This window comes from Prionailurus viverrinus, chromosome D1 (assembly GCF_022837055.1).
Source record: "Prionailurus viverrinus isolate Anna chromosome D1, UM_Priviv_1.0, whole genome shotgun sequence".
NCBI classification, from domain to species: Eukaryota; Metazoa; Chordata; class Mammalia; order Carnivora; family Felidae; genus Prionailurus; species Prionailurus viverrinus.
Genome location: NC_062570.1, coordinates 96,166,425 through 96,181,117, shown reverse-complemented (window position 1 = coordinate 96,181,117; position 14,693 = coordinate 96,166,425). Strand labels below are relative to the sequence as shown.

General features: G+C 36.3%; 1 protein-coding gene across 2 annotated transcripts in view; it reads right to left on the bottom strand.

The window, feature by feature from the left end:
- Positions 1–14,693, bottom strand: part of TTC17 (tetratricopeptide repeat domain 17) — a 127,510-nt gene that overhangs the window by 73,399 nt on the left and 39,418 nt on the right. For both annotated transcript variants that reach the window (XM_047877449.1, XM_047877448.1), the window contains exons 11-15: positions 14,024–14,170; positions 11,571–11,686; positions 11,249–11,414; positions 9,969–10,046; positions 9,609–9,833 (exon numbers count right to left, since the gene is read on the bottom strand). In XM_047877449.1, the coding sequence (XP_047733405.1) occupies positions 9,609–9,833; positions 9,969–10,046; positions 11,249–11,414; positions 11,571–11,686; positions 14,024–14,170 (732 nt within the window). The remainder of the gene's footprint in view (positions 1–9,608; positions 9,834–9,968; positions 10,047–11,248; positions 11,415–11,570; positions 11,687–14,023; positions 14,171–14,693) is intronic.

Below are 14,693 nucleotides of genomic sequence, written 5' to 3'. Positions count from 1 at the left end.
ATATAAATGGAATCAAACAGCATATTCCCCTTTTATGTGTATATAATCTTGTACCCTTTTGTAGATTCTTTCAGTCACTACAATATCTAAGGCTTAAGAAACGGAGTGTTTTTTGGGTTATCAGTTTATTTTTTTAAAAAATTGATATGCAATATTTACCATGTGAATATACATAGTTTGCTTATCCCTTCTCCTTCTGATAAGATTTGGATTGTTTCCAATTTGGGGCCATTATGAATAAAGCTACTATGAACATTCTTGCAACTATCTTTTGACAGACGTATGTACTAATTTTCCTTGGCTATATACTTTGCAGTGGGTCTTAAGGTAGGCATATATTTAGTTTTATGGGCTACAAACAAACAGTTTTCTAAAGCAGACGTACAAATTTACATTCCTACCGGCAAGTAGGAGAATTTACTGACTTGGTATTGTCCCAGTCTTTTAAATTTAGCTGGTTTAGTGAGATGATAAAGTATCCTCTCAATGTGGTTTTTAACTTGTATCAGTAATGATGTTGAATATTTTTTCATGTGCTTATTGGTCATTTGAATTTCCTCATTTCTGAAGTGCCTGTTGTTTTCCCCATTAAAAAAAAGTAGGCTGTGTTTTTCTTCGTAATTTGAAAGAGTTCTTTATATGTGCACTAGATATGAGTCCTTCATTGGAAATATTTATTGCAAGTATCTTCTCCCAATTTGGGGTTTACCTTTTTATTCTCTTACTGGTATCTCTGATAAACAGGACTTCTTAATTTTAATGAAGTTCAATTTTCGCATATATATAAAATATTTACATATTTATAAAAATATGTATTTTACAGTTTGTGCTTCTTTTTTCAGTTAGTGCTTTTAAAAATCTTTGCCTACTGTAACATCATGAAGACCTTCTTTTATGTTTTCATTAAGAAGCTTTATTGTTTCATCTTTCACATTTTGGTGCATGATCCACTTCAATTTAATTCTGTGTACAAAGTGAGAGAGGAGTCAAGGTTCATTCCTTTTTCCATAGGGATATCCAAGTAAGTATTCCAGCACTACTTACTGGAAAACCAAAAGGTGCCCCCATCCCCCTAAACTACTAGTGTGCCTTTGTCATATGTCAGGTGACCATATATGTAGGGGCCTATTTCAAATTTTTTAATGTGTTCCATTGATATATTTGAGTATCCTTGGGCCAATACCATACTGACTTAATTACGGCAAGTCTTGAAATCTAGTCATAGAAGTCTTCCAACTCTGTTTTTTCTCCCCCTCACTCACAAATATTTTGGCTATTCTAGATCCATTTCTGCATAGATTTTAGAATCAACTTATCCATTTATGCATACATATGCATTAAGTGCCAGGAGCTTGGGATTGAATTTATAAATCAATCTGGAGAGATTTTACATCTTAACAATACTGAATCTTCCCATCCATGAACATAGTGTCTCTTTCCACTTATTTAGGGCTTCTTTTTCTTAGTAATGTTTTACAATCCGGTATAGAAACCTTATACATCTTCCCTTTGAATTTATTTCTAGATATATGATATTTTGATGCTATTATAAATAGTTTTTGTATTCTATTTTTCAAATGTTTGTTGTTACTGTTTTCATAAGCAACCCAAAGTATTCGGTTTAGGTCATTTCAGTTGAAATACACCTAATGCCAGGTAATTTGTATTTGCTTGTGTACAAACCATTTATTCTACACTTATTTTATCATTAAAAATATTTTAAAGGATCTAAGAATGTTTTGTTCTCAAGTTGTGCAATATACCCCTATGAAAAACAATACCTATGATTTATACAACTACTTGCTTTTGATTCAGGCTGTTAAGGTCATCCAAAATGTCTCACTATAACCAAGCCAAGATGTATAAAATATTCCAGATTACAGAGGTATAATCAAAGTAGCTCTCAGATTACGTTTAAAATCTTACTTAATGGTTCATACCCAGATACAAACTCAAATTTAGACTTAGATTTCAAAGTGTCTTCATATTTTTACATAGGGAAACAAATGTCTATTCCTATGACCAGAATGATGATGGTTGTGCAAATATCTTACACTGAGATAAACTAATTACCATTTTGTAAAAAAAAAAAAAAAAAAAAAAAAAAAAAAGAATTTTCATCATTTCATCTAGAAAATAATTACTGAGTGTTTACTAATGTTTTAGACATTGTTTTGGACACTGGGGATACAGCAGAAAATAAGAAACATAAGTCACTGCCTTAGAAGACCTAATAGTCAAGTGTCACGAAACCATGAGGGTATCACGCAAGTATGAGAAAAATGTGATGGAGAAGAGCACAGCAGGGAAGAGACATTAAGTAGACCACAGTGGGGTGTGGAGTGCCATTTTTAATAGAGTAGTAAGGGAAAGACTTACTGAGAAGTTAGTATTTTAAAGGATTTTAAGGAGATGAAGCAAGCTCTCAAGAATCTTGGTGGAGTATTCCAGAGAGAATATAAAGTATAAAGGCACTGAGGTGGGAGCATGCCTAGTATGCTCAAGGAACTGCAGACAGGCCAAGTAGTTAAAACAGAATGAGCAAAGGAATGATTTCATGGGGATGAGGTCAGAAAAGTAATAAGGTCATGTAGGATCTTCTACACTATTATAAATTCTCGTCTTTTACTATGAGTTATATGGAGTGCCACTGCAGAGATCTGAACAGACAAAATGACAACATCTGACTTTTTATAAGGATTCACTGGTTGCTGTATTGTGAAGAGACTGTAAGGGGACAAAGGCCAAAAGCAAAGACACTGTTAGGAGGCTAATGAAATAATCCAGATAAAAGATAATGGTGGTTTGGATCAGACAGCCTGGCAATGGAGATGATGATAAATAGTGAAATATTTTGAAAATATTAGCAAGGTTAATTACCCTGAGAGAGAAAAAGGTATGAAGGACGGCTCCAAGCTTTTGTCCTGAGCTACAGGCTTTACTGTTTCCTGAAATGGTAAAGACTGAGCAGTAAAGATTGGAACGATGTTAAGGAACTTAGTTTTGGCCTTTAGTTTTAAAGTGTGTTTTAGACATACACATGGAGATGTCAAGTAAGCTGTCGGATAAAGAATTCTGCAGTTCGGAGCAAAGGTGATAGGTGATTCAACGGGAAATGATAGAGTTATCAAGATATGGTGCTAGAACAACTGGATATCTATGTGATATGAACTCTGATGAATGAACTTTGATCTCTACCTCCCAGTACAAAAAAAAATTTAACTTGAAATGGATTACAAACCTAAATGTAAAACCTAAAGCTACAAATCGTCTTGAAGACAACATAGGGAAATATTTTAGCATATTGTAGAGTTAACTATTTATTTATTTACAATTTTTTTTTTTAGCATTTATTCAGTTTTGAAAGATGAAGAGACAAAGCATGAGCAGAAGTGGGGCAGAGAGAGAGGGAGACATAGGATCCGAAGCAGGCTCCAGACTCTGAGCTGTCAGCACAGAGCCTGACATGGGGCTCGAACTCATAGACCAAGAGATCATGACCTGAGCTGAAGTCGGACACTTAACCAACTGAGCCACCCAGGTGCCCCGAGAGTCAACTACTTGAAGACAAGTAATAGCAAAACTAAAATAGAACTACTTGTTTTCACACATCTTGTGAAAACACCTTAAATCTAATAATAAAAATCAAAAGAAAATGAGCAAAATGCATACACAACTTTTACTTTAAAAATATAATTGGGCCACCTGCGTGGCATCTCTTTTTTATTTTTTTATTTTTATTATTTTTGAGAGAGAGACAGAGCGTGAACAGAAGAGGGGCAGAGAGAGAGGGAGACAGAATTCGAAGCAGGCTCCAGGCTCTGAGCTGTCAGCACAGAGCCCGATGACGTGGGGTTTGAACTCATGAACCTTGTGAACGTGACCTGAACCAAAGTGGGATGCTTAACCAACTGAGCCACTCATGTGCCCCAAGTGTCTGACTTTTGATTTCTGCTAGGGTCATGATCTCACAGTTTGTGGGTCCAGGCCCTACATGGGGTTCTACACTGACAATGCAGAGCCTGCTTGGGATTCTCTCTCTCTCTGTCGCTACCCTGCTCATGCTGTCTCTCTTTCTCTCTCAAAATCAATAAATAAACTTAAAAAAAACTAAAAAAAAAAAAAAAAAGGAAGAAGAAAAGTATCTAAAAAAAAATACAATTAAAGGGGTGCCTGGCTGACTCAGTGGAGCATGCGACTCTTGATCTCAGGGTTGTAGGTTAGAGCCCCACACTGACTGTAGAGATTACTTAAAAAACATAAAATCTTTAGGAAACAACAAAAACAAAAATACAATTAAAGGATAAAGAAATTTATGTTACAAAATAGAAGTGAAATTGTTTAAAGTAAACTTGTTTTACAAATGTTTACTCAGAGGCAATACATGCGAAAGAGCATGAGTTCTGTGGCTAATCTCCCTGAGTTCAAATCCAAGCTCTGTGACTTCTGGTAAATCCTTTTGAGTTTATCTATCAAATGGGTAAATCGTACATACAGGGTTGTTGTTGAGGATTAAATGAGTTATCACATGTCAATTGATCGTTATGGTGCCTGGCTCTAATAAGCAATCAATTAAAAGTTACCAGTTAATTCATGTGCCCAATTCGGTGAAGATACACTGGAAATGAATATTTTCTGACCTTGATTATGGCAATATATATTGGCCCAAATCTTTTGGTAGATGTTTGGCATTTTGTATCAAAGCCATCATAACATTCATTCTCTCATTGACTTAGTAATTCCACTGCTAGCAATCTTTCCTAAGAAAATTATCTGGAATACAGAAAAGGCCTTATGCAGAAAATTATTATTGATAACAGCTACGCACTGTGGAACCTAAATATCCAACAAGTGAGGAGTAAGCTGTGATATATAAATTCATATAGAGTCATTATTGATGGCTAATAAAAACTGTCTGGTACTAAAACTTTTTTATATAATATTCTTTAACGATCACCAGTACAATAGTGTTGCAACACTATGAAATATTTGGTTAGAAGAAATACAGGAATTATTTCCAAATGTTGACATTTGGGGGTGGGGTGCTGATTAAGGTATATTTCTGTGATATCTACTCTGATCCACTGATTTATCTTTTTATTATTACTGTAGTACCACAACTAATTTCTAAGGGAGCTCTTTTTTCTTTAGAAGAATACTGATTGCCTTAGCTGGTGGCAGTAGAAAGCGAAACAAGTATTGGGGGAATACAACTGTGTTAGCCTTCCTTTGGGTGCCCAATCATCACATCCCTTTTATATAGCATCTGTTCTCACTGTACCTGCACCTGGCACACAGCAAACATTTGATAAATATTTGCTATACTTTTTTGGCACTTGGCCTGTTGTATACTATAGCAATTGTAAACCTTCACTTAAAATCCACTTGTGAATTTGTATATTTAAAAGGAAATTCTTAACAGGCAATACTTTCTTCTCATACTCAAAAAAAAATTAGTTCTAATAATACCACAGATAAACTTAAACCACTCAGGCACATTTCTTCTAAAAGTTTCTTTGGATATAAAATTTACAAAGAGTTAAACACTGGGTATAAAAGCAGTTTAACTATGTATTTATTATAACTGTATTTTATCAAACGAAGATGTCATCAATTGTAACATGCATCCTTATTTCAGAGATGTTAAAATATGGAAAAAGAAGTGGTATCTTAGAAACTATGAACAAAAGTAACTAACTGCACAGGAGTGATTAACTCCATGGCCTGCATGTGGAAAGTTCAGGGCATGAATATCATCCATTTACCTATTCTTATCAATACAACCTTTAAACTGTGGTCTGGCTTAGTTGGTAAAAAGACATCTATAAATTAAAGTTGTAAAACAGTATAATATTAAGCAGCATGCATGCTGTGATGAGAAGGATAAAAAAAGAACCAGATGTTTCAGACTGACAAAAAAGTAGCAGTATATCTTTAGTAGCTATATCATTCTTTAAAAAAATTTTTTTTTTTGGGGCGCCTGGGTGGCGCAGTCGGTTAAGCGTCCGACTTCAGCCAGGTCACGATCTCCCGGTCCGGGAGTTCGCCCCGCGTCAGGCTCTGGGCTGATGGCTCAGAGCCTGGAGCCTGTTTCCGATCCTGTGTCTCCCTCTCTCTCTGCCCCTCCCCCGTTCATGCTCTGTCTCTCTCTGTCCCAAAAATAAATAAACGTTGAAAAAAATAAAAAAATAAAAAAAAATTTTTTTTAATGTTTATTTATTTTTGAAGGCAAGAAAGACAGAGCATGAGTGGGGGAGGGACAGAGAGAGAGAGGGAGACACAGAATCCTAAGCAGGCTTTAGGCTCTGAGCTGTCAGCACAGAGCTCCACGTTGGGCTTGAACTCATGAACGGTGAGATCATGACCTAAGCAGAAGTTGGATGCTTAGCTGAGTCACCAGGCGCCCCAGTAGCTAGATCATTCTTATTTAAACATCAGTTCTTACAAGTAAATTAACCACGTAATTATAAATTTCAGTCATTTAAAATAAATCACACACACACACACACACACACACACACACAAGACAACTATAGGCCAAGATCTCTGACGAACATAGATACAAAAAATACCAACAAACTCAATCCAACAATACATTAAAAAAGTCACTCACCACAATCAAGTGAGATTTATTTCTGGGATGCAAGGGTGGTTCAGTATTTGCAAGTCAATCAATATGATACATCACATCAGTGAGAAAGAATAAAAACCATACGATCAATAAACATAGAAAAAGCATTTGACAAGGTATAATATCCATTGACAATCAGAGCCCTCAACAAAGTAGGTTTAGAGGGAACATACCTCAACATAATAAAGGCCATATATGAAAAACCCACAGGAAACATAATACTCAATGGGAAAAATCAGAGCTTCCTCTCTAATGTTAGGAACAAGATGAGGATGTCCACTCTCACCACTTTTATTCAACATAGTACTAGCTGCTCTAGCCATAGCAGCCAGACAACAAAAAGAAATAAAAGGCATCCAAACTAGTATGGAAGAAGTAAAACTTTCACTATCTGCAGATGATGTGATACCATATATAGAAAAGTCTAGCTAACTAATTTGGATGTAAATTAAAAAATAAAATAAAATAAAAAGTCTAAAGTCTCCACCAAGAAACAACTAGAACTGATAAATGAATTCAGTAAAGTTGTAGTATACAAAATCAATGTGCAGAAATCTGTTGCACTTCTATACACTATAATGAACCAGCAGAAAGAGAAATTAAGCAAGCAACCCCATTTACAGTTGCATCGAAAATAATAAGATACTTAGGAATAAACCTAACTGAAGAGGTGAAAGACCTGTACTCTGAAAACTATAAAACACTGAAGGGAGAAACTGAAGATGACAAAAAGAAATGGAAAGACATTCCATAGTTATGAATTGGTACAACAAATATTATTAAGATGTCTATGCTACTCAAAGCAATCTACCCATTTAATGCAATCCTTATCAAAACACCAACAGCATTTTTCGCAGAATTAGAAAAATCCTAAGATTAATATGTAACCACAAAAGACCCCAAATGGCCAGAGCAATTTTGAAAAAGCAAAGCAAAGCTAGAGGAATCACAATTCTGGACTTCAAATTATATTATGAAGCTGTACTAATCCAAACAGTATGGTATTGGCACAAAAAGAGATACACAACGGAACAGGATAGAAAACCCAGGAATAAACCCACAATTGTATGGTCAATTAATATTTGACAAAGCAGGGAAGAATATCCAATATTTCTTCAACAAATGGTATTGGGAAAACTGGTCAGGTATATGCAAAATAATAAAATTGGACCACCTTCTAAATCATACAGAAAAATAAACTCAAAATGGATTAAAGACCTAAATGTGAGACCTGAAACCATAAAACTCCTAGAAGAGAGCACAGGCAGCAATTTCTCTGACACCTGCCATAGCAACATTTTTCTAGATATGTCTCTGAGGCAAGGGAAATAAAAGCAAAGATAAACTATTGGGACTACTTCAAAATAAAAAGTTTCTGCACAGTGAAGGAAACAATTAACAAAACAATTAACAAACAATTAACATATTTGCAAATGACATATCTGGTAAAGGGTTAGTATTCAAAATATATAAAGAACTGATACAACTCAACACCCAAAAAACAAATAATCCAGTTAAAAAATGGGCAGAAGACATCAACAGACATTTCTCCAAAGAAGACATCCAGATGGGCAACAGACACATGAAAAGATATTCAACCTCACTCATCATCAGGGAAATGCAAATCAAAACCACAATGAGGTATCACCTCACACTTATCAGAATGGCTAAAATGAAGAACACAAGAAACATCAAGTGTTGGCAAGGATGTGGAGAAAAGGAACCCTTGTACACTGTTGGTGGGAATGCAAACTGGTGCAACCACTGTGGAAAATAGTAAGTTCCTTAAAACATTAAAAAAACAAAAACCAAAAAAAACCCCTTACCCTATGATCCAGTAATCACACTACTGGATATTTATCCAAAGAATAAAAAAAACACTAATTCAAAGGGATTCAAAGGGGTATATGAACCCCTATGTTGATGTTTACAATAGCCAAGATATGGAAGCAGCCCAAATATCCATTGATTGATGAATGGACAAAGAAAATGAGGTGTATATACACAATGAAATATTAACCAGTCATAAGAAAGGGTGAAATCTTGCCATTTGCAATGAGATGGATGAAGACAGAGAATATAATGCTAAGTGAAATAAGACAGAGAAAGACAAATACCATATGATTTAACTCAAATGTAAAATTTAAGGAACAGGCAAAAGAAAAAAAAAGAGAGAGAGAGAGAGACAAACCGAGAAACAGACTCTTAACTATAGAGAAAAACCTGATGGTTACCAGAAGGGAGGTGGGCAGGGGGATGATGGGTGAAATAGATGATGGGGATTAAGGAGCATACTTGAGGGGCGTCTGGGTGACTCGGTTGAGCACCTGACTCTGGATTTTGGCTCAGGTCATGATCTCACAGTTAGGGAGATGGAACCCTGCATGGGGCTCTGCACTGACAGCATGGAGCCTGAGATTCTCTCCCTCTCTCTGCCCCTCCCTTGTGCTCTCACAAGTATGCATGTGCTCTTCCCCACTCCCCAATCTCTCTGCCCCGTGCTCGCCTGTGCTCGCTCATGCTCTCACACTCTCTCTCAAAATAAGTAAACATTAAAAAAAAAAAAGGAATGCACTTGTGATGAACACTGGTGATGTATGGAATTGTTGAATCACTACATTGTACAGCTAATATAACACTGCATGTTAACTTCATTGGAATTAAAATTAAGAAAAAAGAAATTAAATACATCTAAAATATATCAGGGATATATTGCTGTAATGGCAAGATACAGAAAAATATAATTAGCATGATTCTACATTTGTACAAAATAAAACAAATCAATACAAAAAAATAAATGAATACATCAGAAATAAAATGAAACAAAATCTGTTTTATGTCATCTCAAAATATGCAAATTCTGCTCTGAAAAATATGCGAGATTTTTTTTTTATGCCCTCCCCAGAAAAATACAAATTGTGCTCTGAATTTGAGCTACCACGACACAGTACATGGAGCTACAAACATAAAACCTCACCTCAGAGCTATTGATGGCCAAAGCTTGAAGTAGCAGCTTAGTGGCATCAAGATGGAGGCCATAGTGAATCAAAAGGTTGGCCAAGTTCACAAGAGGAATGTCCTGGTACTGAAGTGGAGCCAAATTCAAAGCCCTCTGAAGACAAGCAATAGCAAAAGTGCTGTTTCCTACTGCTCTCCAGTAGAGTCCAGCTTCATTGAGTATCAGCCAGACAGGAGCATTTGGCTGAAAAAACCCAAAATACCTCAGTTAATGCAAGAATATAGTACTTGTTCTGACAGATTTTTAGTGCATGCAGTTTAACTTTTAATTACAATTACTAAGCATTTAAATTTCAGATGTCTAAAGTAGGTGACTTACCTTATTAATAGCATGAAATAAGAAAGACCCAATTTCTTCTTCTGGGATAGTATAGTTATTAATACGGGAAAGCAAAATCTGAAAACATCAAAAGGAAGACTGACTCAATTGAAAATAACAGGGAAGACATTTGAAAGAATTCTACAGATAGCAGTCTTGACTTGAGCTCCTCAGGAACAGCTAATTTGAATAGATATTTATAAACATATATATAGATACACACACACACACACACACACACATATATATATACACACATACATATATAAAAACATGAGGTCATCAGCATACCAACAGGTGTTGACCTGCTTATATGAATACCCTAGTTTCCTTTAACTAAAACATGTTAAAAGATGTATACCACATACATTATTAGGGTGATATACCATACCCCATTAAAGTCAACATAAGTGTCCAAAATCAAAAATTTTTCAAAAGACAATAGCATCTAATACTTGATACAATAAAAAATCTTCTATCTTTTCTAGTGGGAAAAGCACTGGATCTCAATTGCTCTATGGTCCTGTAACATCTGTGCAACTGTGAGCAACTCCACGGTAGGGATCATGGTCTATTTACATTTCCTAGTATTCCAAACAGTGCCTGGCACATAATGTTTTCTGCCTCAGTAAATGTTTGTTGACTGTAAGTAGTAACTGTTCAGTTTTAAAATTGACTTTTTAAAAAGGTTATTGTGATGGTGTGTTTTCTCTGCCAAAAAAGTAATTTTTTCATTTGTATCTATGGAATGGTATGGTATCGAATGTAGAATTTATATTCAGTAATAAAACATTCCTAGTTATACATTAACTAGTAGGAATTAAAGAACAAAGCTTAACAGAACTTCTCTATAATGTCTTTAAGGTAGCTGTAATTCATACAAACTTCTAAGGACCTCATATAAGGCCAGAGCAGGTTGATAAGGCCAGAAAGAGAATCTTCAAGCTTTCAATTTATATAAATTCCTGGAGGCTTGACCACTAAATTTAAGTGGTCAGAATGGCCTCCAGTAGATGAGCTTCATTTAACTAAACAGAGTTCTGTGTTGCTCATCTTTGTAGCACTCTTAGAGAGAGTGCTTATGTGGTCTGTGTAAACAGCAGCCCTGAAGCACCTTCAATGGCATGATTGTCTTCTTAATGATTTCACCAATTCCGTAACTCTATCTCTAGTTTTAAAAACTTTTAAGTTCAACAACTACCAATTTTTTGTTCTGCCTAAGAGGCTTGTGAAGTCACCCAGTATGGACGGCAATAAACACCAGCCTAAGTGAGCCTTACTTTTCGTGCATGGTCATCTGGCATTTTGGCTTTCAGATCCATGCGGACCTCTAATTCTTTGACTAAGTAGGACAGAGTCTGGCTTTTTCTGAAGTCAGTTATGGAACAGTCAGGGGTTTGGGCCTCTTCTTCAGAAGAATAATCATCACTGTTGAGTTCGTGGATCCTGGCACAAGAAAAAGGAACAAGATTCATATTTTCAAAGTTTGGGTGATTTCAAGATAAAGACTTAACCTTTCAAGTCCAAGGGTGGTGCTCTCAAAGAACTGCCAGATGACAATCATGCAGAATCAAGTGCTTTGCCAAATCCATCAGCACTTGCCTGAGTCCTTTGTTTTCCGGAGGCAGAAAATACGTTGGCAATTCCCCACCAATAGGGACTCTCGGATAACTTTCTACACAATCTGCTCTTTTAGGCCACAGAATATGCTGTTTGTCCTAATGAAGAGAGAAAGTTCTCATAAATTTCTTTGGATTCAGTATTTCAACAGGCTAAATAAACTTTCAAAAGAACATAAATATACTAGGATAGTTTGAACAATTTAGTATTTTTTTTTTTTAATTTTTTTTTCAACGTTTTTTATTTATTTTTGGGACAGAGAGAAACAGAGCATGAACGGGGGAAGGGCAGAGAGAGAGGGAGACACAGAATCGGAAACAGGCTCCAGGCTCCGAGCCATCAGCCCAGAGCCTGATGCGGGGCTCAAACTCACGGACCGCGAGATCGTGACCTGGCTGAAGTCGGATGCTTAACCGACTGCGCCACCCAGGCGCCCCACAATTTAGTATTTTAAGATAATCGTAGACACAGTGGTAGACTGTAAAATTCTTTATATTGAAGAGTGTTGGTCTTAAGACTGGTTCAGGGTTGGGCTAAGTCAGCTGAGCCCGATGAGATACAAGGAGAGGCTTGCTTGGGGCTTCTGGGAAAGAAAAGCCAGTCTAAGTCTCTTAGCCACATAGGAGCAAAGAACATGTTACTCCAGTTGCTGCTGGCTGTCACCTCATGACCATGAGGAAGACAAGCTTTAGGATGAAACCAATACTATGGATGGTAAATTGAAAGGGAAAGAAATGGGTAATTGATGATATCACTGGGCTGAACCAACCAAAGTTTGCTCTAATCCATGGACGTCCTATAATATGAGGCATATTTTCTTTTAAGCCAATTTGAAGTAGAGTTTATGATTTGTAACTGAAAGCATATACAAGCTTATAAAACTGGCACAGAAAACTACTTCCCCTGAACTAAGACCTTTTCTTTGCCAATGCCAAAGTTTAACAATTTTTTGATTTGTAAAATGTTCATTTTTCTAAATATAAATAACATACATCAGAGGCTTACTAAACTTATATCTGTTTTTTTTAATGTTTATTTATTTTTCAGAGAGAGTGAGCGCACAAGTGGGGGAGGGGGCAGAGAGAGAGGGGGACAGAGGATCTGCAGGCTCTGTGCTCAAACTCATGAACCTTGAGATCATGACCTGAGCTGAAGTCCAATGCTTAACTGAGTCACCAGGCATCCCACTAAACTTAAATCTTGAAGCTATGAAACTCTGGAGAATTTGTATTACATATAACTAAATTTAAGTGGTCATATTAATTGTTAGAACAAAAACCTGATTAAATTTGGAAAATTTAATAGTGAATAAAAAATATATGGTATCTGTCCTCAGATTATTTATTTCTTAGCTAGCTTAGAAAGACACTTATTGACTTATTACCTATATCATCTGGCAGAATGTAAGCTCCAGCAAAGAGCTTGTGTACTGTATTCATAGTCCCAACCTGACACACAGTTGGGAGCTTGATACAAGAATGCTGATTAAAAACTGAAATACAGGGGCACCAGGGTGGCTCAGTCAGTTGAGCATCCCACTCTTGATTTCGGCTCAGGTCATAATCCCAGGGTCATGGGATTGAGTCCTGCATTGGCCTCTGCACTGAGCACGGAGCTTGCTTAAGATTCTCTCTCTCTCTCTCTCTCTCTCTCTCTCTCTCTCTCTCTCTCTCTCCCCCTCCCTCCCTCCCTCCCTCCCTCCCTCCCTCTGTCTCTCTCCCTTTCTACCCCTCTCCCATGCTCATGCTGTCTCTCTCTCCCTAAAAAATAAAAAAAAATTTTTTTAAAGTGAAATACAGTTGACTCTTGAATAACAGGTTTGAACTATGTAGGTCTATTTACACGTGGATTTTTTTTGATAAATGCAGCGCAAGTATTAAAACTGTATTTTCTCTTCCTCATGACTTTCTTAATAATCTTTTTTCTCTCACTTACTTTATTGTAAGAATATAGTATATAATACTTACAACAAAAAATACATGTTAATCTACTGTTTATGTTGTCAGTACGGCTTCAGTCAACAGTAGACTGTCAGTACTTAAGTTGTGGGGGAATCAAAAGTTATACACAGATTTTTGACTGCATGGGGGTTTGGCCCCTTTAGCCCCCATGTTGTTTGAGGGTCAACTGTATATGTGAGCATATACTTAGGTCAAATTTAGAAACTTTCTAGGGTTGGTAATTATACTCAGAGCCCAAAGTTTTAAACTAAAATCAGGGTGTCTATATGCCCCATTTGATTGGAAGAAGACCTCAAGACATACCCTGTGTCTTGCTAAACTGCTACCTAGCAGAATGGCTTCTGTTTAATAGAAGTTTAATAAGTGTTTGTGGAACTAAGCCGAACAGTGATAGGGACCATATTAATCAATGAAGGTGAGGGTCACAGCTTTAAAAAAATCTTGTCTGAGAAAACTCCTTTATCATTCTCTTACCCTATATGCATCAGAATCCCTGCCCCAGATCCAGAGAATGGAATGGGCTACAGGAGAAGACTTGACCAAATCACTGATATCACTCTGATTTGCCTGAACATCAAAATTCACAGACATCATACTGGAGGTTGATGAATCCTCGCCAAACTAGAAAATGAAAAGAACAGTTCAATCAAATTGGAAGCAGGAAAGAAGTTGTGACGAAGATTTAACCTAACCCAAAATATTAGTGAATATTCAAACTCAGTAGGAAATCTGAAAGTAGGTTAGTATCAAAGCAATCAGATGTTTATATTTTCAGAACTAGGTCCCAACACCATTCTCTTAGAAAATGCATAGTTAGCGATTCTCAATCAACTATGCCCTTGGGATATGAGGAAAATGGCATGGATTCTTTACTTCCCTTCTTTATTGTCCCATTACTTCCTTTTCATGATTTAGTCTCTTTTAGGTTTAATGATGAGCTTATTATCTAGAGGTTTGGCTCATTATTCCCCTCCCCTACCTAGACTAAAATGATTGCTACTCTATAAAATTCGTGTGCTGTGGTAGAAACAACGGAACTTAAAAAAGGGCTCAAGAGTTTAATATAGCCATGATTTAGGCATTATAACTATTACACAATCAACTCCAAATATAAATACAGTCTTCCTCCAAACCAAGGTAAATC